This window comes from Betta splendens, chromosome 16 (genome assembly GCF_900634795.4).
Source record: "Betta splendens chromosome 16, fBetSpl5.4, whole genome shotgun sequence".
Taxonomy (NCBI): domain Eukaryota; kingdom Metazoa; phylum Chordata; class Actinopteri; order Anabantiformes; family Osphronemidae; genus Betta; species Betta splendens.
This window is the reverse complement of record NC_040896.2, coordinates 17423337-17438731: the sequence shown is the minus strand read 5'-3', so window position 1 is coordinate 17438731 and position 15395 is coordinate 17423337. Positions and strand designations below refer to the sequence as shown.

The window sequence follows — 15395 nt, the reverse complement described above, 5'->3', positions numbered from 1 at the left end:
TCACTGAAGCCAGATTCTGGCTTTTGAGTGCGTCGTACCGAGCCAAAGCTTCGAGCGGAGTGTGTGTGTGTGTGTGCGTGCACGTGCGTGTGTGAGAGAGGACGCGTAGGCGCCTCCCGGTGTGTGTAGAAGTGCCGCTCATTCACTCGCGATGCCGCCGGTGTTGACGGAGCATTTCTGACAGCCAGGCTCTTCAAATAGACTCCCCGAGTAAAGGCAACAGTCACGAGGAGGAGCACTCACCGCTGTGAACACTTACCGTACAGTACCACAATTACTGTCTGCAGTGTGTGTGTGTGTGTGTGTGTGTGTGTGTGTGTGTGTGAGAGCTTGCAAACATAAGGATCTTCACTTACAGCTTTGACAGGAAGCATGTGCCTTTGAGGGGAATGTTTCACACAACTAGAACGTCTATTACTGTGTGTGTGTGTGTGTGTGTGTGTGTGTGTGTGTGTGTGTGTGTGTGTGTGTGTGTGTGTGTGTGTGTGTGTGTGTGGCGGCTGCCACACACACACGTATTTGCGTCTTTGTCGCATTAGGCTGCGTCAAAGCTCGGCCTGACCGGCTGTGTACAAAATGAAGCCATGTGTGGGTTGCAATCGGTTGTGAGTGTGTCCTGTATGTACACTGTGTGACGCTTCCCCTCCTGCCTCAGGGTGCTGTGATCACCCCAGCGGCGGCCATCGAGCCCACTCTGTCTCTTCACCCCTCCAGCGTCATGGCTCCTCTCACCCAACAGATGAACCACCTCTCTCTGGGCACCACAGGCACCGTGAGTTTCCGCTTTGACTCCCTCTGAACTCCAGACGCTGCTCCTCCCCCGCGTCTTCCTCACCCCCCCCCCCACCCCACCCCCACCCCCGTTGTCTCCCTCCGCAGTACATGCCGGCTGCAGCTGCTGCTCCTATGCAAGGAACCTACATTCCCCAGTACACTGCAGTGCCTGCCTCCGCCATCACCGTGGAGGTAAGCGCCCCGACGCGAACGGGCCGGACCCGGTCGGGTGTCGTGCATGTCGTAACCTGTGCTCCGTGCGCCAGGGCGTGGTGACAGACGCCTCCGCCCAGACGGCCGCCGCGTCCCCGCAGGACGGCAGCGGGCAGCAGCCTTTGCCAGTGGAGAGCGCGGGGGACCACGCCACGGCCTACTCGTACCAGCAGACGAAGTGAGTGCGGCGAGGAGGCGCCCGTTTGCTGTTACAGCTGCTCCAGAGGTGATGCAGATGTGAACCTCTCACCTCTTCATTAATAATGACTAATAACAAATGAAGCCGCCTTTTATTCTTGTTTATTTTTATCCTCAGTAGCAGCCCGTGATACAAGTCTGATTCACTGCATGGAGCAGACTGGATGCAGAGGCTACTGAAGCTACTGCAGCAGTGTTTGCTAAGGCAGTGGAATAAATCACGCTGAATAGTGTTTACATCCACTATAATACGTCACAGGGCTGCAGCATTAGCTGGCGTTTGCCCACGGTCGCTGGTAAAACGTCCCCTCTCATTTTCATGCATCTCCCGGTGTTCGTCTTGTTTATCTGCCTCCCAGATAACCAGCTGGCGTTCCTTCCTTTGCACACAGAGAGCGTCGCGCCCGCTTTAGGAGCTAGCGTTGTCAACAGTATCCCCGCGCTCCCCGTTTTTTTCCTCATGGAGCTGTTTCCCTGTCTTTAGATAACGAGATTGGGAGGAATCATTCCCGCATTGCCTTCAGAAGGACTACACTGAGGAGACGGAGACGCGGAGGGAATCTGAATGGAGTGGTGTGGACGACACTGAGGGGAGAATGCTTCCACTGTGCACAGGCACCAAATAAAAGACAAAATGAAGAAAAAATCTATTATATTTCGTACCTGGTTGAAGCGAGAAGTGCCGGTTGGCTTGCTGAACCTGAGGACAAAGAAATCAAACGCAGTCTGCAACTTTAAGTTTATCATTTCTCACCGTGAGACTGGACTGACTCCAAGGGGAAAGAGAGAAGCTGTAGACTGAATAGATTCAACCAACAAGCTGTACAGAGAAAAAAGAGAACGCTTGAATGTGCAGGTAGATTTTCAGACCTTTTTTATTAAAAAAAAAAGAACAAATGAAGGAAGCAAAGTCTAGAAAAAAACAGGTCGTCTTCCTTTGATATTAAGCTATATTATTTTCATTCTTTTTATTATTTGAGTAGTTTTCTAGAATATCAATGTTTTCGTAAAAATCTTTATTGCCTTAATTTTCTCAAAGTTTGGGAAAAGAAGTTTCCACCGTTTTGAATTTAGAAAAAAAAAAAGTCTGTGTGGTTGAACAGTTTGAGTTTTCTTGGAGTTTCTACGAGTCTCTGAGACGAGACCCACAAAGCGAAGCTTATCTGTACAGGATGAAAAAACAAGGTTGTATTTGTATGAAGACGATTTTAAATAATGTGGTGCAGTGCAGACGATGTTGGTCGGTAGGAATAAGCATCTTCAGTGTGACTTGTGGGACGGGTCAGTTTGGCTCAGTCAGAAAGGTTGTATTTCTCCATCGCATTTGTACAGTTTCGTTGTTTTGTTTTTCCGATCGCGGTCTCTTTCCAAATGGTTTTGCTTTTTGCCTGCTTTGCTTCTGTCACTGCAGCAGGACGAGTAAAACAAGTACCGTTCCTGGACACACGCAGGGAAAAGCAATAGTTTTAGTGGAACCGGTGACAGTTTCTTGAGTCTTTCTCACCTGTTGATCAAACACAGATGGCGTATTTCATACCAAAGATGAAGAAACTAGTTAGTGAAGAGATCTTCCTCGACTTTTATTATTTCACCTCTGAAGCTAAGATTTATTTGCCTGTGTGTTTTTGCTGCCAGTGTGAGAGATGATTTTTTTTATCAGTCACTGAGAACATGCAGTTTGTCTTTAACATAAATGCCTCAACTCGAATATGTATTTCTGACATTCTGTTTGCCAATCTGGGTCGTAGTCTTTAGGTTCAGCTGTGGAGAGGTGAGTGTTCTGAAAAGGCAGAATGACCTGTGGAACCTAAAAGCTGACGCTGCGACTTGTTCTAGTGGCTTTCTTTGCACGCGCTGTTGAAACGTGAGCAGGAGGATGATCTCCATTAAAGGTAAAGGGCATTTCTGTTGAACAAAGTGTGTACTCCTGCAAACACAAGGAGCAGTTTTCCTTTCGAACCGTCTCGTGTTGCATTTTTTTCGCCTTGTTTGAGAGCTGATGACGTCGCGTGAGCTGCTAAATACATCCGTGTCGGGGGTCGGAGGTCGTCTGGCTCCGGGTGGGTGTGAAATAGGTGAAGCTGGAATAAAAATAGTCAGACAACAAGCTATGGGCTGTAATGGACTCCAGTCTGAAGTCACCCCCACCCACGTGACCAGCGATAGGAAGCTGATGGAAACAAAGCACGGTCCAACCAAACTCAAGCAGATACAGTACAAACCTCTTGTGGAAAGTAAATTATAGAAAGAAGAGAGCGAGAAGAGAGAGAGAGTAAGAACAAAAGTAATATTTATGAGATCATTTTTGTACAGCTGTGTAAAAGAAGATGCAACAGAAATAACTTTGATGATGCTATTTTTTTATTTGCTTGGTCACATGCCTACCATATCTTTCAAATTGTGATTCTGAGAGTGTCTGTAGAACCAGTGGATATTGCTGTAGTTTCAAACGCCTCGTTTCTTTGTTCTTTGTTTTCTTTTTAGACAAACCTTTCAATAAAAAATGTTTCAAACAGCCTGTGCTCATCTTGCATACTTTGCAGCCGTCGCCACCACTAGAGGGCGGTGCTGCACACGGTTCAACGCAATGGATGGACTATAACTGCAAAACAAACGTCTTTGATTGTGTTAATTAAATCAGTGGGGATTTTACACTTAACTGTTATGTAGTTACCAATTAATGTTTAGTCATAAATTAAATGAAACAGACAAAATTACATCAGTAAAAGAAGTTATAACGGTACGATTATAAAGTAATCTTTTTATCTTTATGATGTGCTGTAAATATAAAGGGTTGCTATTAAAACTGGTACGGTCCTGTCATATCATCACACGCCTCATGCATCAACCTCTAGAATAAAAACGTATCAGGAAAAGGAGTGCAGTGAAAACAGGACGTCAGGTGTGTGTTCATATGGTTTTCAGTCAGACATTCACTCGCTTTCTCTTGTATAGAACGAGAGATTAAATATCATAACAGGGCTCCTTGTTTTTTCACGCTTGATGATGATCTACGAGCCTCTGATGGCCTCAGGGTTTTTAGTTGCCGACTGATTGCAAGTCATACCCAGGAATATTTCATCAAAGCTCAAAACCATCGCGCAGCTTTCATGTTGTTTTAACGGCACCGCGTGTGGACCGGATTGAAAAGTGCAACGCGCCGGTGTGCGCTGCCAGTGTTGACGGGTTCACTCCACTCACAGGGATATGAGGAGCCAGCGATGCATGTCTCACTGTACGTCCATGCACAGGCCTGTTCTTTATGTATAGAAAAGCAAGTGAAACGGCACAAAATAACATTTTACAGCAAAATGCAAAGCTGGTACGTGGATGGGAAGAACTGGAGCTTGACTTAAAGTTCAATATCAGTTTATTTCCACAGAGCTGGATGAGGCAGGAGATGAAATACTTCAGTTTCCTTGGACGTTGGACCGGGACGAGCCCGAGTCTTTCCCGAGCACGACTCATCCAATCTGACCTGAACTTTACGTTGAGTAAATATATATTAATACAACCTTTATAGGGAACAGCTATACAAACTGATTATGAACACATCCTCACATTCATAACATAACTGCATCTCACAACGATGGCACATTCAGTAAGCTATTTCCATTCAGTGAGTTTGTAGAGTATTGTTGCATGGTTATAATGTCAAAGGGGGTCATACATAGTATAAAACGTTAAGTGCTACCACTGGGTGTTTGAAGCAGACGCATTCTTTGCAGTTACATGTATAATACAGCGAGAACAACAAAACAGGTTGCTAAGTCATAAATAACCTGTGCTTTTGCCTGGAGTCTGTGTGTTGAAGCACAAGCTCAAACTTGTGATTGTGATCTCATCCTAATTTCATACAGTGGTTACACAACGTGGGACGCAGGCGTTTCTGATGCTCCTTTTGTGTCACTCAGGCCTCATCTTGTCCCGCATTAACCTGCACAATAGTGGATCTAAATGTCCCTGAGGTGAAAGAAAACAAATACTTTTTTGATACTTAGACCCAATTTCTCCGTTTGAGCGGCGCCGGTGTCGCACATGAAGCCACCTGTGAGGCCCCGACAACCGAGCAGCGAGCTGCTCCCGCGTCTCAGGGTTGAAGCAGCCAGTGAACAGCTCAGGCTAAAGGGTTGAGCGAACTATAAGTGCCTCCGCATGTGCTACCGCGGCCTTGGATTTACAGTACAGCAGCTCCTGCGGGCTGTTTAAAGGCGCTCCCGTCGCACCCGCGCGCCCTCAGTAGCAGGTGCGGATGATGATGATGAAGACCAACACGGCGGTGACGATGGTCAGCGCCGAGAACAGAAAGATGAGGCCGGCAAACAGGGGGTCGGACAGGGGCGGGGTCTCCTTCACCTCCGACGGGATCATGTTGGACATGCTCAGCATGTAGCCCAGGCTCCACCCCACGCTGGTCTTCTTCACCTGTGGAGTAGAAGGGGGAGACGTTGCTCCAGAGGCAGAAACATCACTGACAACTCACAACAACCCTGACGTGACCTTGTACAGTTATAGCCGCAGGCTGAAAACATATCGGGAACCCGAGAGTGTCTGCTCAGTAGCTTCCTCTACGGAGACCAATCGTGCGCCTGAAGGCACCACGCAGCACACTAACCCGCTTGTCCTGCGAGGCTGGTGCGTCGCCAGCTGTTGGAGCCTTTTCCTGTAATCTAGTCCAAAGGGTAAGTCCCACACTATTCCTAATCTGCCGCTACGGTGTGGGACTTTTTCGGTGATGGTGTAACACTTTGTGACTCAAGAGCAGTAGGAGTGTCACACGAGAGGAATTCCCTTCTGCTGAGGGAGATCCATTGTAGGAGACGGCCCGTGTCCTGGGGGCGTCCCGCAGCGACACACTGCCTGCCTTTGTCTCTGCCCTCAGCTTCACGGCCGACATCCGCCTCCTAATGGGCCCCGCTGGGTGGCCCCGAACCCGTGTGGATGCTAAAAGTTGCTAATTACGGCGGCGCACATCAGCAACGCTTGTTGCTATGACACCGAGAATTTAAAAAACAAGCGCGTGGAGGGCGAGAAATGTGGAAAAACAGAGGTTTAATGATGTCCTGGTTTTGGACTGACCTCTCTTTTGAAGTCAATGCCCTTCCAGGTCTCCTTGTCAAACTTGTATCCGTCCGTCAGAAGCGTGAAGATGTAGTGAGCCGCGTAGCAGTAGGTCCGCAGGTATCTGTCACTCACCCACTCGTTTTCTTTCCTCGCCTGAAATCAGCAAACAGGATATGTTCCAGTGAATCCAAAAGAGGTTTAACACCAAGCAACGTCCTTCCTTCCTTCCTTCCTTCCTTCCTTCCTTCCTTCCTTCCTTCCTTCCTTCCTTCCTTCCTTCCTTCCTTTCCTCACCTTTGCCCAGCTTGTGTGGCAGAACTTCCTGACCGAGGAGTTGAACTGGTCCAGGTCAGACGTGCCGTTCATCCGCAGAGTGCTGGCAGTGTGGTAGAACCCAGCGTACGCCTGTAAAGAGCAGCACAAACCCAGTATATCGCATGTGATATAAGTGATGCTGCACCCGCCTCCACGTATCCTCCCAGCTCTCACCATAAACTCCCCGGTCACTGGCGGCTGCTCCACGCCGTTGAAGGAACACTGGGATGAGGAGCATGTCTGGAAGTCGAATATGGACTTCACTATGCGCCCGCACTTGTCCGAGTCAGGGGCTCCCACCAAGAAGTACTTCTGTTGGGGTTTGTAGTTTCGGGGCTTCGTGGTGCATTCAGTGTCATAAATGGAGGAGGCCTCTAAAGTGATGTTGAAGCCTTCAAGGTAGCAGGGGTTTGGAATGCGGGTTGGATCAGGCGAGTCCTGGCAAGAGAGAGGATGAAGAACAGTGTTTTATACTCTAGATAATAGTTCATGATCAGAACTTTCATCCTCATGTGAGTGTTTTCTGCTCTAAGTGCCAGAAATAATGTGTTTCTCGCAGCTTAGCGACATTGGCGGCTCTTAACGACATAATGCATCCTCGGCTGGTCTCTCGCCAGCAGCAGCGCCGGCTAATCGATGCTTAACTAGGTATTAATGGGTTCCGGTTCGCCCGCCTGCCCGCCTGCATGCGTGCACGAGGCGTGTGCACGGCCACGTGCACTTCAACGCAAAGTCGCACCTGCACGATTTTGTCCAGGACCCGCTTGTTGGCCTCGTTCCTGCCGTAGCAGAGGAAGCTGTGCGTGTAGACGTTGTAGGGGTATCCGTACAGCTTGACGCGCATGTAGTCGGGCCCGCTGAGGTTGGCCTGGACGGCGAAGGCGATCTGCGTGGACGCCCCGCCCAGGTCCATGGACCCCACCGTCTTGGCCCCCGCCGGGCGCACGTAGGCGTTCCAGAGGTTCCTCTGCGGACGAGACGAGACGGGAAGCGTGCTGTTTTGTGACAGGACGCCGGAGGGGCCTCGTCTTACCGTACCTCCAGGAAGTTCCCCATGAGGTAGTTGACGGTGATCCACCCGTACAGGCCTTCCTCCTGGCCGGTGATGATGGAGGCGTTTTGGAAGGCGAAGGGCAGCGCAGACAGGTATTTGCTGAGGCTCGCCAGGATGTCGCCGGACCTCTGGGGGTCCTTCTTACTGACGGCAAAACACGAGAAATCGACATGTTAGAGACACATTGCACCTAAAAGCTGCCAGTGACAGTGCGTTGGCTGCGCGCGGCCCGTCCTCACTGCAGCAGACGCATTCCAGCCGTGGCCCCCAGGAAGAGGGGGGTGGCGTTGTGCTTCTGCGCGGGGATGACCCGCGCGATCCGATCCATGCACGTTGTGAACGCCTTCCACGACTCGGCGTCCGTCTGGTTGTTGTTGACCTTCATCTCAGAGATGCCGTCCCCTGAGGGAAACAAGAGCGAGCTGCCGTGACGCTCAAAGCGGAGACGCTCGCTGAGCTGCAGACTCACCTTCAACTCTACAGTTCATGAGTTCCGTCACTACTCCTGTTTCATTCTGCTTCTGCCCGGGCCATTTATACAAGTAGACGTTGGACCGGGACGAGCCCGAGTCTATCACGATGCCGAACTGCAGAGAAGAAACCAGAACCAAGCTCACGCTTCTGTTTACACTGGTTGATTGCACTTCGGTGCAGTGGTAAACAGTCTATAAGACTTGTTATGAACGTTGTTAATCTGTCCCTGGTGTCTTGGATGCGTCGGGCATTAACGTGATGCATGTGTGAGAGCTCAGTAGAGGAGCGTGGCCTTCACCTCCTCGCTGTACTCCTTGAACCTCCACGTGTCCTGAATGACGGCCACGGCCACCAGGGCGGCGACGCTGGCCAGCAGGAGGAGGAGCACCCCCGCCACGCGACACTTGTAGCCCACTTTCTGATCGGAGCCCATTTCCTGTTGGCGAGAAACGGGATTTTAAAAAGGGGTTCTCGCTAAAAGCATCCTGGCTCTGGAAGTGATGACGTGGAGATGTTCGAAAAGTGATGATGAGCCATAATATGAGAGCGTATTTACTTCAAACTGGCAGCATTAACAGCGCTGATGGACGGAGCCGTAGCAGCAGGTTTAACAAACACACGCTGGACAATGCACTCGCTTAACAGCTGCCAGGCTGGAAGCCAGCGACGTCCTGCATGTTTAGTCTCAACACCTAAACAGTAGGTGCTGCAGGATTTACAGCAAATGCACGCGAGCACGCAGTAATTCTATTTATTCTAATTGTCATTCGCTGATTATTAGTTTTATTTCATCACGCGCTCTGAGCAAGTCGTGCAAAGCAATCAATGAGCTTGCCAAATTAAACAGCAATTAATGCTGTTCAACCCTCCATCGCTTCTACAAGTAAACTGCAGCAGAAAACACAGCAATTAGTGTAATTACTGGGAAGGTGGTGATGTTGAATGAATTAAGCTGTAGCAGAAGCAGAACACGGGTGAGGTGCTTCACAGCAGCTGCACGCTTCCCTCCCCGAAACGGCCCGATGGGACCAACGGGTCCGAGAAACCCAGAATAAAGGTACGACGACAACAACAACAACTGTGATGACAGTCGTTGTTTAGCAACGTCCGTGAGGAACAGGAGCGCAAAGCTGTTAGTCAAGGTGTGATTAGGAGCTGATGACAGGTCATCAAGCTCGTCTAACGTCTCTGGCACAGACGGCCTAACGTCTGCTTTCATGCGTGTGACATGGTTTTTACATTTGTAGGCCTCCGTTAAACGCTGCACTGTGGGTTTTATCCGGGGTCTGCTCCAGTTACAGGGGTTTTAACTGTTCAAAGTTACTCTGTCAGTCACAGATTCATTCATTTAGTTTGGGACTTTTTACTCTGTGCTTTCAAAATAAAAGAAAGATGTCAAACCATTTTTTCCTCCAACATGACGCACGCTGCCTAATCTAAGCACACATGCAGAAATTAGCACTGTTAATTCATTACTGATTTTAGTGCAAAATATAAAACGTTAACATTATTCATGTGAAAAAAATCAGCTGTAGCCTCACTGGGCAGCTGCTGGCTGATGTCGTCCTTCACACTATACTGTATGTGACTTAACCAAAGTAGGTGTTTTAAGCATAGGAGCCACAAGAGCGCTGCAAAAGCAAGCGTGAGAAATTGGGACTGCTTGTAGAGACTGGTCCCCAGGAATAAGGCTAGTAAAGCAAACCGCCAGTTCAACACAATGAGCCGCTTAATGAAACACACCTACCTGTTGTCAAGTAGCCCTTTAGGCGCCGGGCTACTTTTCCTGCTGAATCCACTTAAAAAAAATAAAAGGTAGCGTGTTTTTACCTCAAGAGCTGGTTTGCAGGTCCTATTAGTGTGTGGGAGGGAGATGCCTCCAGTGACGGGAGAAAACACCTGGAACCAAGTGAGCAGCGGGACAGGAGACGCCGTAGGAGGGAAGAGAGAGGGCGAGAATGAGGGAGTGTGAGAGGTGGAAGGAGTGATCGGCCCACAGGAGCAGGAGTGGTGCATCCCAACCGAGCTGAGGGAGCGAGGGCCCGTGGGAGGGGCGAAGCGCGCACGAGACGACTCACCACCTCCCCCACAGCCGCCAGAGGAGCGGGGGGGGATGGAGCGAAGGCCGCCGTCTGGGGTTACAGACACTTTACAGGTACTTGGGAGCACGAGGCAACGTGAGAGAAGCCCTGTTCACTCATGTAATCGATAAGACAGAGCGCGTTGGAGGAGGATGCGCGGCGAGGGATACCCCAAAGTCACGGGCTCAGTAAAGCATGCGTTGATGCTCGCAGGCGCTCATCTCTGGGAGTGGGAGTCACGCATCTTTCTGAAAGAGTGAGAAAATCCGAACATTGTTCTCACGTGTGCCCTTGTATGTTCATGCAGACACGCGTTACAGTGTAAGTGTTGATTTTGCAGCACTGTCTTGAAACAGGAGACGTTCCTACATTTACTTTATACCATCTGTGTAATAGTCTGGATCAGTGAGCAAAACAATAGCTCAGAAGGAATAGGCCAAATGTCCTACATGAAACTAATTGATTGCACCCTATTGATTGAATTACTGTACATGTTCAATGTTGAAAAACTTTACTCAATTGTAAAAGGAAGCCATGACTTTGAATAAGATGGTTTTTGTGGCGCTCAACCAGATTTTCATGTCAAACTCAATCTACTGGCCTTGTATATGCACACCAGGAACCACAACTGTTATATAAAGAAAAAGAGAACTGTACTGGCATGAGCTGGAGAAGTACGTCATATCAAAAAGAACAAGGATTTACTGTGTGTGTGTCTAATGAATGCAATGAACACATCAAAGGACACAGATGACAATTAAAACTGAAAACATCTTGATCAAAGTAACAATTACCTTTTCATGCTGGGAGCTGAAAATGTGGCTCATGTTCCATATACAGTACATGTTTCCATTTATTATGACAGCACAGCACAACTGGGCAGAAAGTAGCAGTATGTAGCGGTTTCAAATTAATAATTTAATATTAATGCAAATCAAGTCATTCTCTAATGTCATGAGTTCCTGTTGCAGTAGAAAGCTTCAGCATCCTTCGGTTCCGTCCAATATAATATAATATAATAATGTGGATGTTACCAATCAAATGCTTTGAAAAGCATACCATCATTACCAGGTCTATGGATCTTGTATATATGCATGGCGTACAGAATTAACAGAGAAACACAGCAGCTTTATTTCAGCTTTATAAGCAAAGGAAAAGGAATGTGGTGAATATGGAAACTTGTAACTCATGAAACCTCATCGTACAGAATTCAAAGTCACATCGAATTACAGCAAATCGTCCACTGAGTACGTACGAAGGTTCCAGTCCAATTCAGAACTGTGATTTCTGTGACCTTTGCACTCAGTTCTGGAACCATAAGTGTGTTCTTGTTCAGTCCTGGTGTAGGAGAAAAGCATCCCTGGTGATGGTTAGAGCAAAGTTAACATCACCTCCTGTCCAATATGTAGAGTGTGGATTTGTGGACACTACAAGTATGTTTGTGCTAAAGCCATGTAATGGTGGTACGGTCCATTATGAATATGAATTATATAGAGATGAATATCTCGACAGTTAATTCCACTGTTTTGTTTTGAGTGTTTCTGTATCAGTAAACTCATCTTTGTGCCCTTTATGGACTGTGATTGATTCACTGAAGCATTCAAACCAAATGTATTTAGCGGATCATTTGTACATACTGCAACACACATCATTTCTATGTAAAAGTGCTTTTGATTGATCATTTTGATTGCGTTCCACCTTCTCCTTCCTTGGATTCCTTCACTGTCGGTCTTTCCGGTTTCTGGACTGTCTACAGAGGAGGCACCGATGGGGCCCGTCAAAGTGAATTAGGCGTCTGATTCAGTGGGCAATGAATGAAGATAAAGTATTTTCAGCTGGCTAAAGTGAGACCTGAAACCCACGGGTCTGAATGAGCCGGAAAGACAGAAGGCCGGGAATTTGATTTGCCCTGAGAGAAGACAGAGAAGAACGGCAGAGAGCTCCTGTTTAACGATGGGTTTCAAGCCTCCTGACACATGAACCTATTGCACGCCGGTATTACTGCAGTGCGTCTATTAGCCCATTGGAGGCTGAGGTGTGTCCACTCCAGTGCTGCTGAAGCCTCGCAGAGCTACAGACAGCTCAAAGTGTCAGGAAGAAAACAGGTATCGTTTATTAAAGCGTCAGGGTTTACGTCGGCTGACTGGAGGTTCAGGAGGAGGAGGTCATTCACACGATTACACTGGAACTCACTATTTGTTTAGGAGAACTAGGGTTAATGATAACAGCTACGCTAATTAAAGGCGGCTAATCACACAATGTGTAGAACAAAGACACAATTAAAATTATATTATAAACGAGATATGACGTTTATTAAAACAAGTGTTAAATACTTTATTGCATCGTTTACACTAAAAAAATTTAGTTATGCAACTGTTGTGGTTTGGTTTAAACTTTTTGAAGCAGCAGGATGTTCTCATGCTGCTCTGTCTTCTTTGATTCATAAAGAAAGAAGAAGCACAAACGAGTGCAGCGCTGACACTTGGCTCGTATTCTGTCTGTCACTTCATAACTGGGCACAGGATCAGTGTGAATGTGGGGGTTGTCCAAACCCAGAAGAAGAAGAGTTTGTGTTTGTCTCTTGAATAGTTTTATTTCACAGCTACAGCACAACTACTGTACGAGTCGGCCAACTCATTTAGCAGCTGCCAGACATTTTACCCTTTCATGTTCACTTCTATTTGTCACATTGAAATCCGTTCTTATTGCAAAAAATAACTTGAATCTAAGGATCATACTTGGAGAACATTTCCAACATGAATTGTGCGTTTATGGCTGAACTGTGCTGAGGTGCAGGCTTTTTAACAGCTAAGTGGCCCGACAGCATTACCAGCTGTACAGTACATTAAGGCCCGGACCTGGAACGCTGCCGAGAGACGTTCTCGCTAATTGTCTGCGCCTTTGTCCGTGCTTTCAAACGCGCCCTACGCCCCAAGGAATCTGTGCCACAGCCCAGGGAGGAAGTGCTGTGGCCACGTTGTGGGCGCATCAATTAGAGGACGGAGCCCAGTGAAATGTGCAGAAGGACCAACAGTGTCGCTGTTCCAATACGTCAGCCTGACAAATGGCTGATAATGGAGCGTGGTCTCTCTGTCCATTGATTTATGTTGCTTTTCTCCTTGCTCTCATTTCGTCCTTTGTGACTTCTATTCTGACATCTTACAGTAACTGCGCATTTCTTTCCCCTCGACCGCAGTGTGAGTCCAACGCAGTGCGTTAATGCGCTTCATAATCAGAACTCATTTATTGAATAGGACGTTTGATCGGTCTCTGCGGCTCTGTGTTATTGAAATGCTATTACTGTAATCTAGTGCCGTGAGACGCCCGTCAGCTGAGAGTCTCGTCTAAATTTATATACCAGTGATGCAAGAAGTAAAAGAGCTTCTGATGCATAGATCATTCGCTTTATTGAGAAGTATCCTGTTGTCCTGATCCAAAATGTTGCTGATGTTTGGGCGTGTGGGAGTTAGTTAGTTGGCTGTAAACCCAGTCCTCTGTATTCTTTTCAGGCCCAGCCTCCTTTCATTAGCCTCCACAGGGCTGCAGCCGCGTCAGCCGTCTTCATGGTAATGACAGCATTATGAAGTGCACAGTGGGGAACATTCTTCTCTCTGAGACATGTAACCCAAGCCTCTCATCTCTTGAGCTGCTAAAATCACACTCATACAATGCTAATATCAAATTATGAACAGGGAAACACTTATCCTAATAGAATTCGAAGTGTTTAGGTTAATAGCAATCAGTGCACGGTTTGGCACCGAGCATTAAGTTCTCAAGTGCAGCGGTGACTTCGGTTTCAGTCTAGCAGCCGATGGCTGCAGCTACTGTACAGAGGTTTCATTAAGACCCACTGTGTCCTCACACAGCGAACGCCATGCATTCATTAGACTCAACACGCCGCTAGCGTGTATCAGCGCTCCAGTCCAGATGCTGAACTTTTCCACACAGAGTCATGTGTCCGGACGCTCCATAAAACTAAGTCCATTATTCGCTCTCCTTTTAAACCTGTTTTGCTTTTGCTCATCCCTCGAGGGGAAATATCTGCCTGAACGCTGCCGGCTGAAGCTGGGCAGGTAGCGCACAAGAGGCTTTTAGAGCGTTTTTACTGAAAGGAAGCTGCCTGCGTCAGACACAAAGGAGACTGAGCAGAGAGGTGAGAGGCAGCTAATATGATTTAATGTAACTCTGCTGGAAGGAAAATTATCAAGCTTAACTGTGCTTGAACTCTGTGGTGATACTCAGCCGCCCCCTTTCACATCACGAGGATATTAATAAATAACTCATCTAGCGTAAATCCTTTAATTATGTATATCTGCTGTGACGCTACCTTCAGTGTCACATTATGCTTTGAAAAGTCTGTTTAACTAATTTGTTTAACTTTGTAGCAGTGATAAACTATGTATTATATTATTACATATCCGTTGGTTCAGCTGCCAACTGGTGACAAATGTGAGCAATGGCCCCATCTTGTGGAAGAAGGACGCTACTGCAACTTTAGATAAAGCGAATCTATTGTGAATCTACTGTAAGGTCACAGTGTATAAAAAATGGATCTAAAAGGTTTATGATGAAGCTTCATCACTGAGTGCTAGTAAGGGGATTTTACAGAGACCCATCAGGGGAAGCTAAAATGCATATATCAATCTACAGAATAATGAATTATTATTAATAATACATTTGAAGGCTGTACTGTGAAGTCCCTCTACCTTGCATCTATCCCTCTGTGTGCATTTAAGAAATGATGCGCCATTCAATAACCCATCTGAACAGAGTGTCTACTAAAAGCCAATGTTTTATTCATACAGGCTCCACAGGTCAAATACAGTATGATGTGAAAAATGTGCCATAGTGTAGTTTATCATCCAAACTATATAATAGTATAGTGTGTCATGAACAATGCGTCATAGCGTAGTATGTTGTGATCATAAATCATCATAAATGTGAGAGCGACAACGACAACTTAGGAAAAAGCATTGGTTTAGTTAAAAGTTACAAAAAACTTTCTGTGTAACATCTTTCTATATCTCACGTTATAACAGTATCTCGATCATTGTTTTATCATATGTAATACAGTAAATTAGACCATAGTGCTGTATACAGTAGAATGTTGTGAAAAACAGTCATCCTATACTGTACCATCTAAAATATGCCATAGTAGGATATAGTCAAAATAAATCATATTACGGTTTTTGCCTATTGCTCACACACTAAAAGCCAAAGCT

At 47.0% G+C, this 15395-nt stretch overlaps 2 protein-coding genes across 7 annotated transcripts in view; one reads left to right on the top strand and one right to left on the bottom strand.

The window, feature by feature from the left end:
- The window catches only part of LOC114842697 (RNA-binding motif, single-stranded-interacting protein 3-like), a 122650-nt gene extending 118950 nt beyond the window's left edge, over positions 1–3700 (top strand). For 4 of the 6 annotated variants that reach the window (XM_029128475.3, XM_029128476.3, XM_055503339.1 and 1 more), the window contains 4 exons: positions 656–772; positions 880–966; positions 1041–1165; positions 1670–3700. In XM_029128475.3, coding sequence (XP_028984308.1) covers positions 656–772; positions 880–966; positions 1041–1165; positions 1670–1673 — 333 coding nt within the window. In that variant the 3' untranslated portion in view covers positions 1674–3700. Of the gene's footprint in view, positions 1–655; positions 773–879; positions 967–1040; positions 1214–1669 lie in introns of all 6 variants that reach the window. The other 2 variants (XM_055503340.1, XM_029128474.3) reach the window with 1 other exon arrangement.
- An 837-nt stretch (positions 3701–4537) lies between these two features.
- Positions 4538–10080, bottom strand: entpd3 (ectonucleoside triphosphate diphosphohydrolase 3). Its single transcript, XM_029128470.3, has 10 exons — positions 9923–10080; positions 8391–8528; positions 8088–8205; positions 7858–8020; positions 7603–7762; positions 7304–7531; positions 6739–7002; positions 6544–6654; positions 6265–6402; positions 4538–5610 (listed from the first exon to the last, which is right to left on the bottom strand). Exons 2-10 carry the CDS (start codon positions 8523–8525, stop codon positions 5422–5424), a joined length of 1506 nt encoding a protein of 501 aa, XP_028984303.2. The 5' UTR covers positions 8526–8528; positions 9923–10080; the 3' UTR covers positions 4538–5421.
- Positions 10081–15395: the final 5315 nt, after the last annotated feature.

What these genes read in the sequence shown, in the direction of transcription:
- entpd3 (XM_029128470.3), bottom strand. Translation starts at nt 8,525, where the DNA reads ATGGGCTCCGATCAGAAAGTGGGCTACAAGTGTCGCGTGGCGGGGGTG. An exon ending in CAGTGACCGGGGAGTTTATG is followed by an intron (nt 6,655 to 6,738) that starts GTGAGAGCTGGG and finishes TGCTCTTTACAG; the next exon opens with GCGTACGCTGGGTTCTACCA. An exon ending in GCCACACAAGCTGGGCAAAG is followed by an intron (nt 6,403 to 6,543) that starts GTGAGGAAAGGA and finishes TGCTGATTTCAG; the next exon opens with GCGAGGAAAGAAAACGAGTG.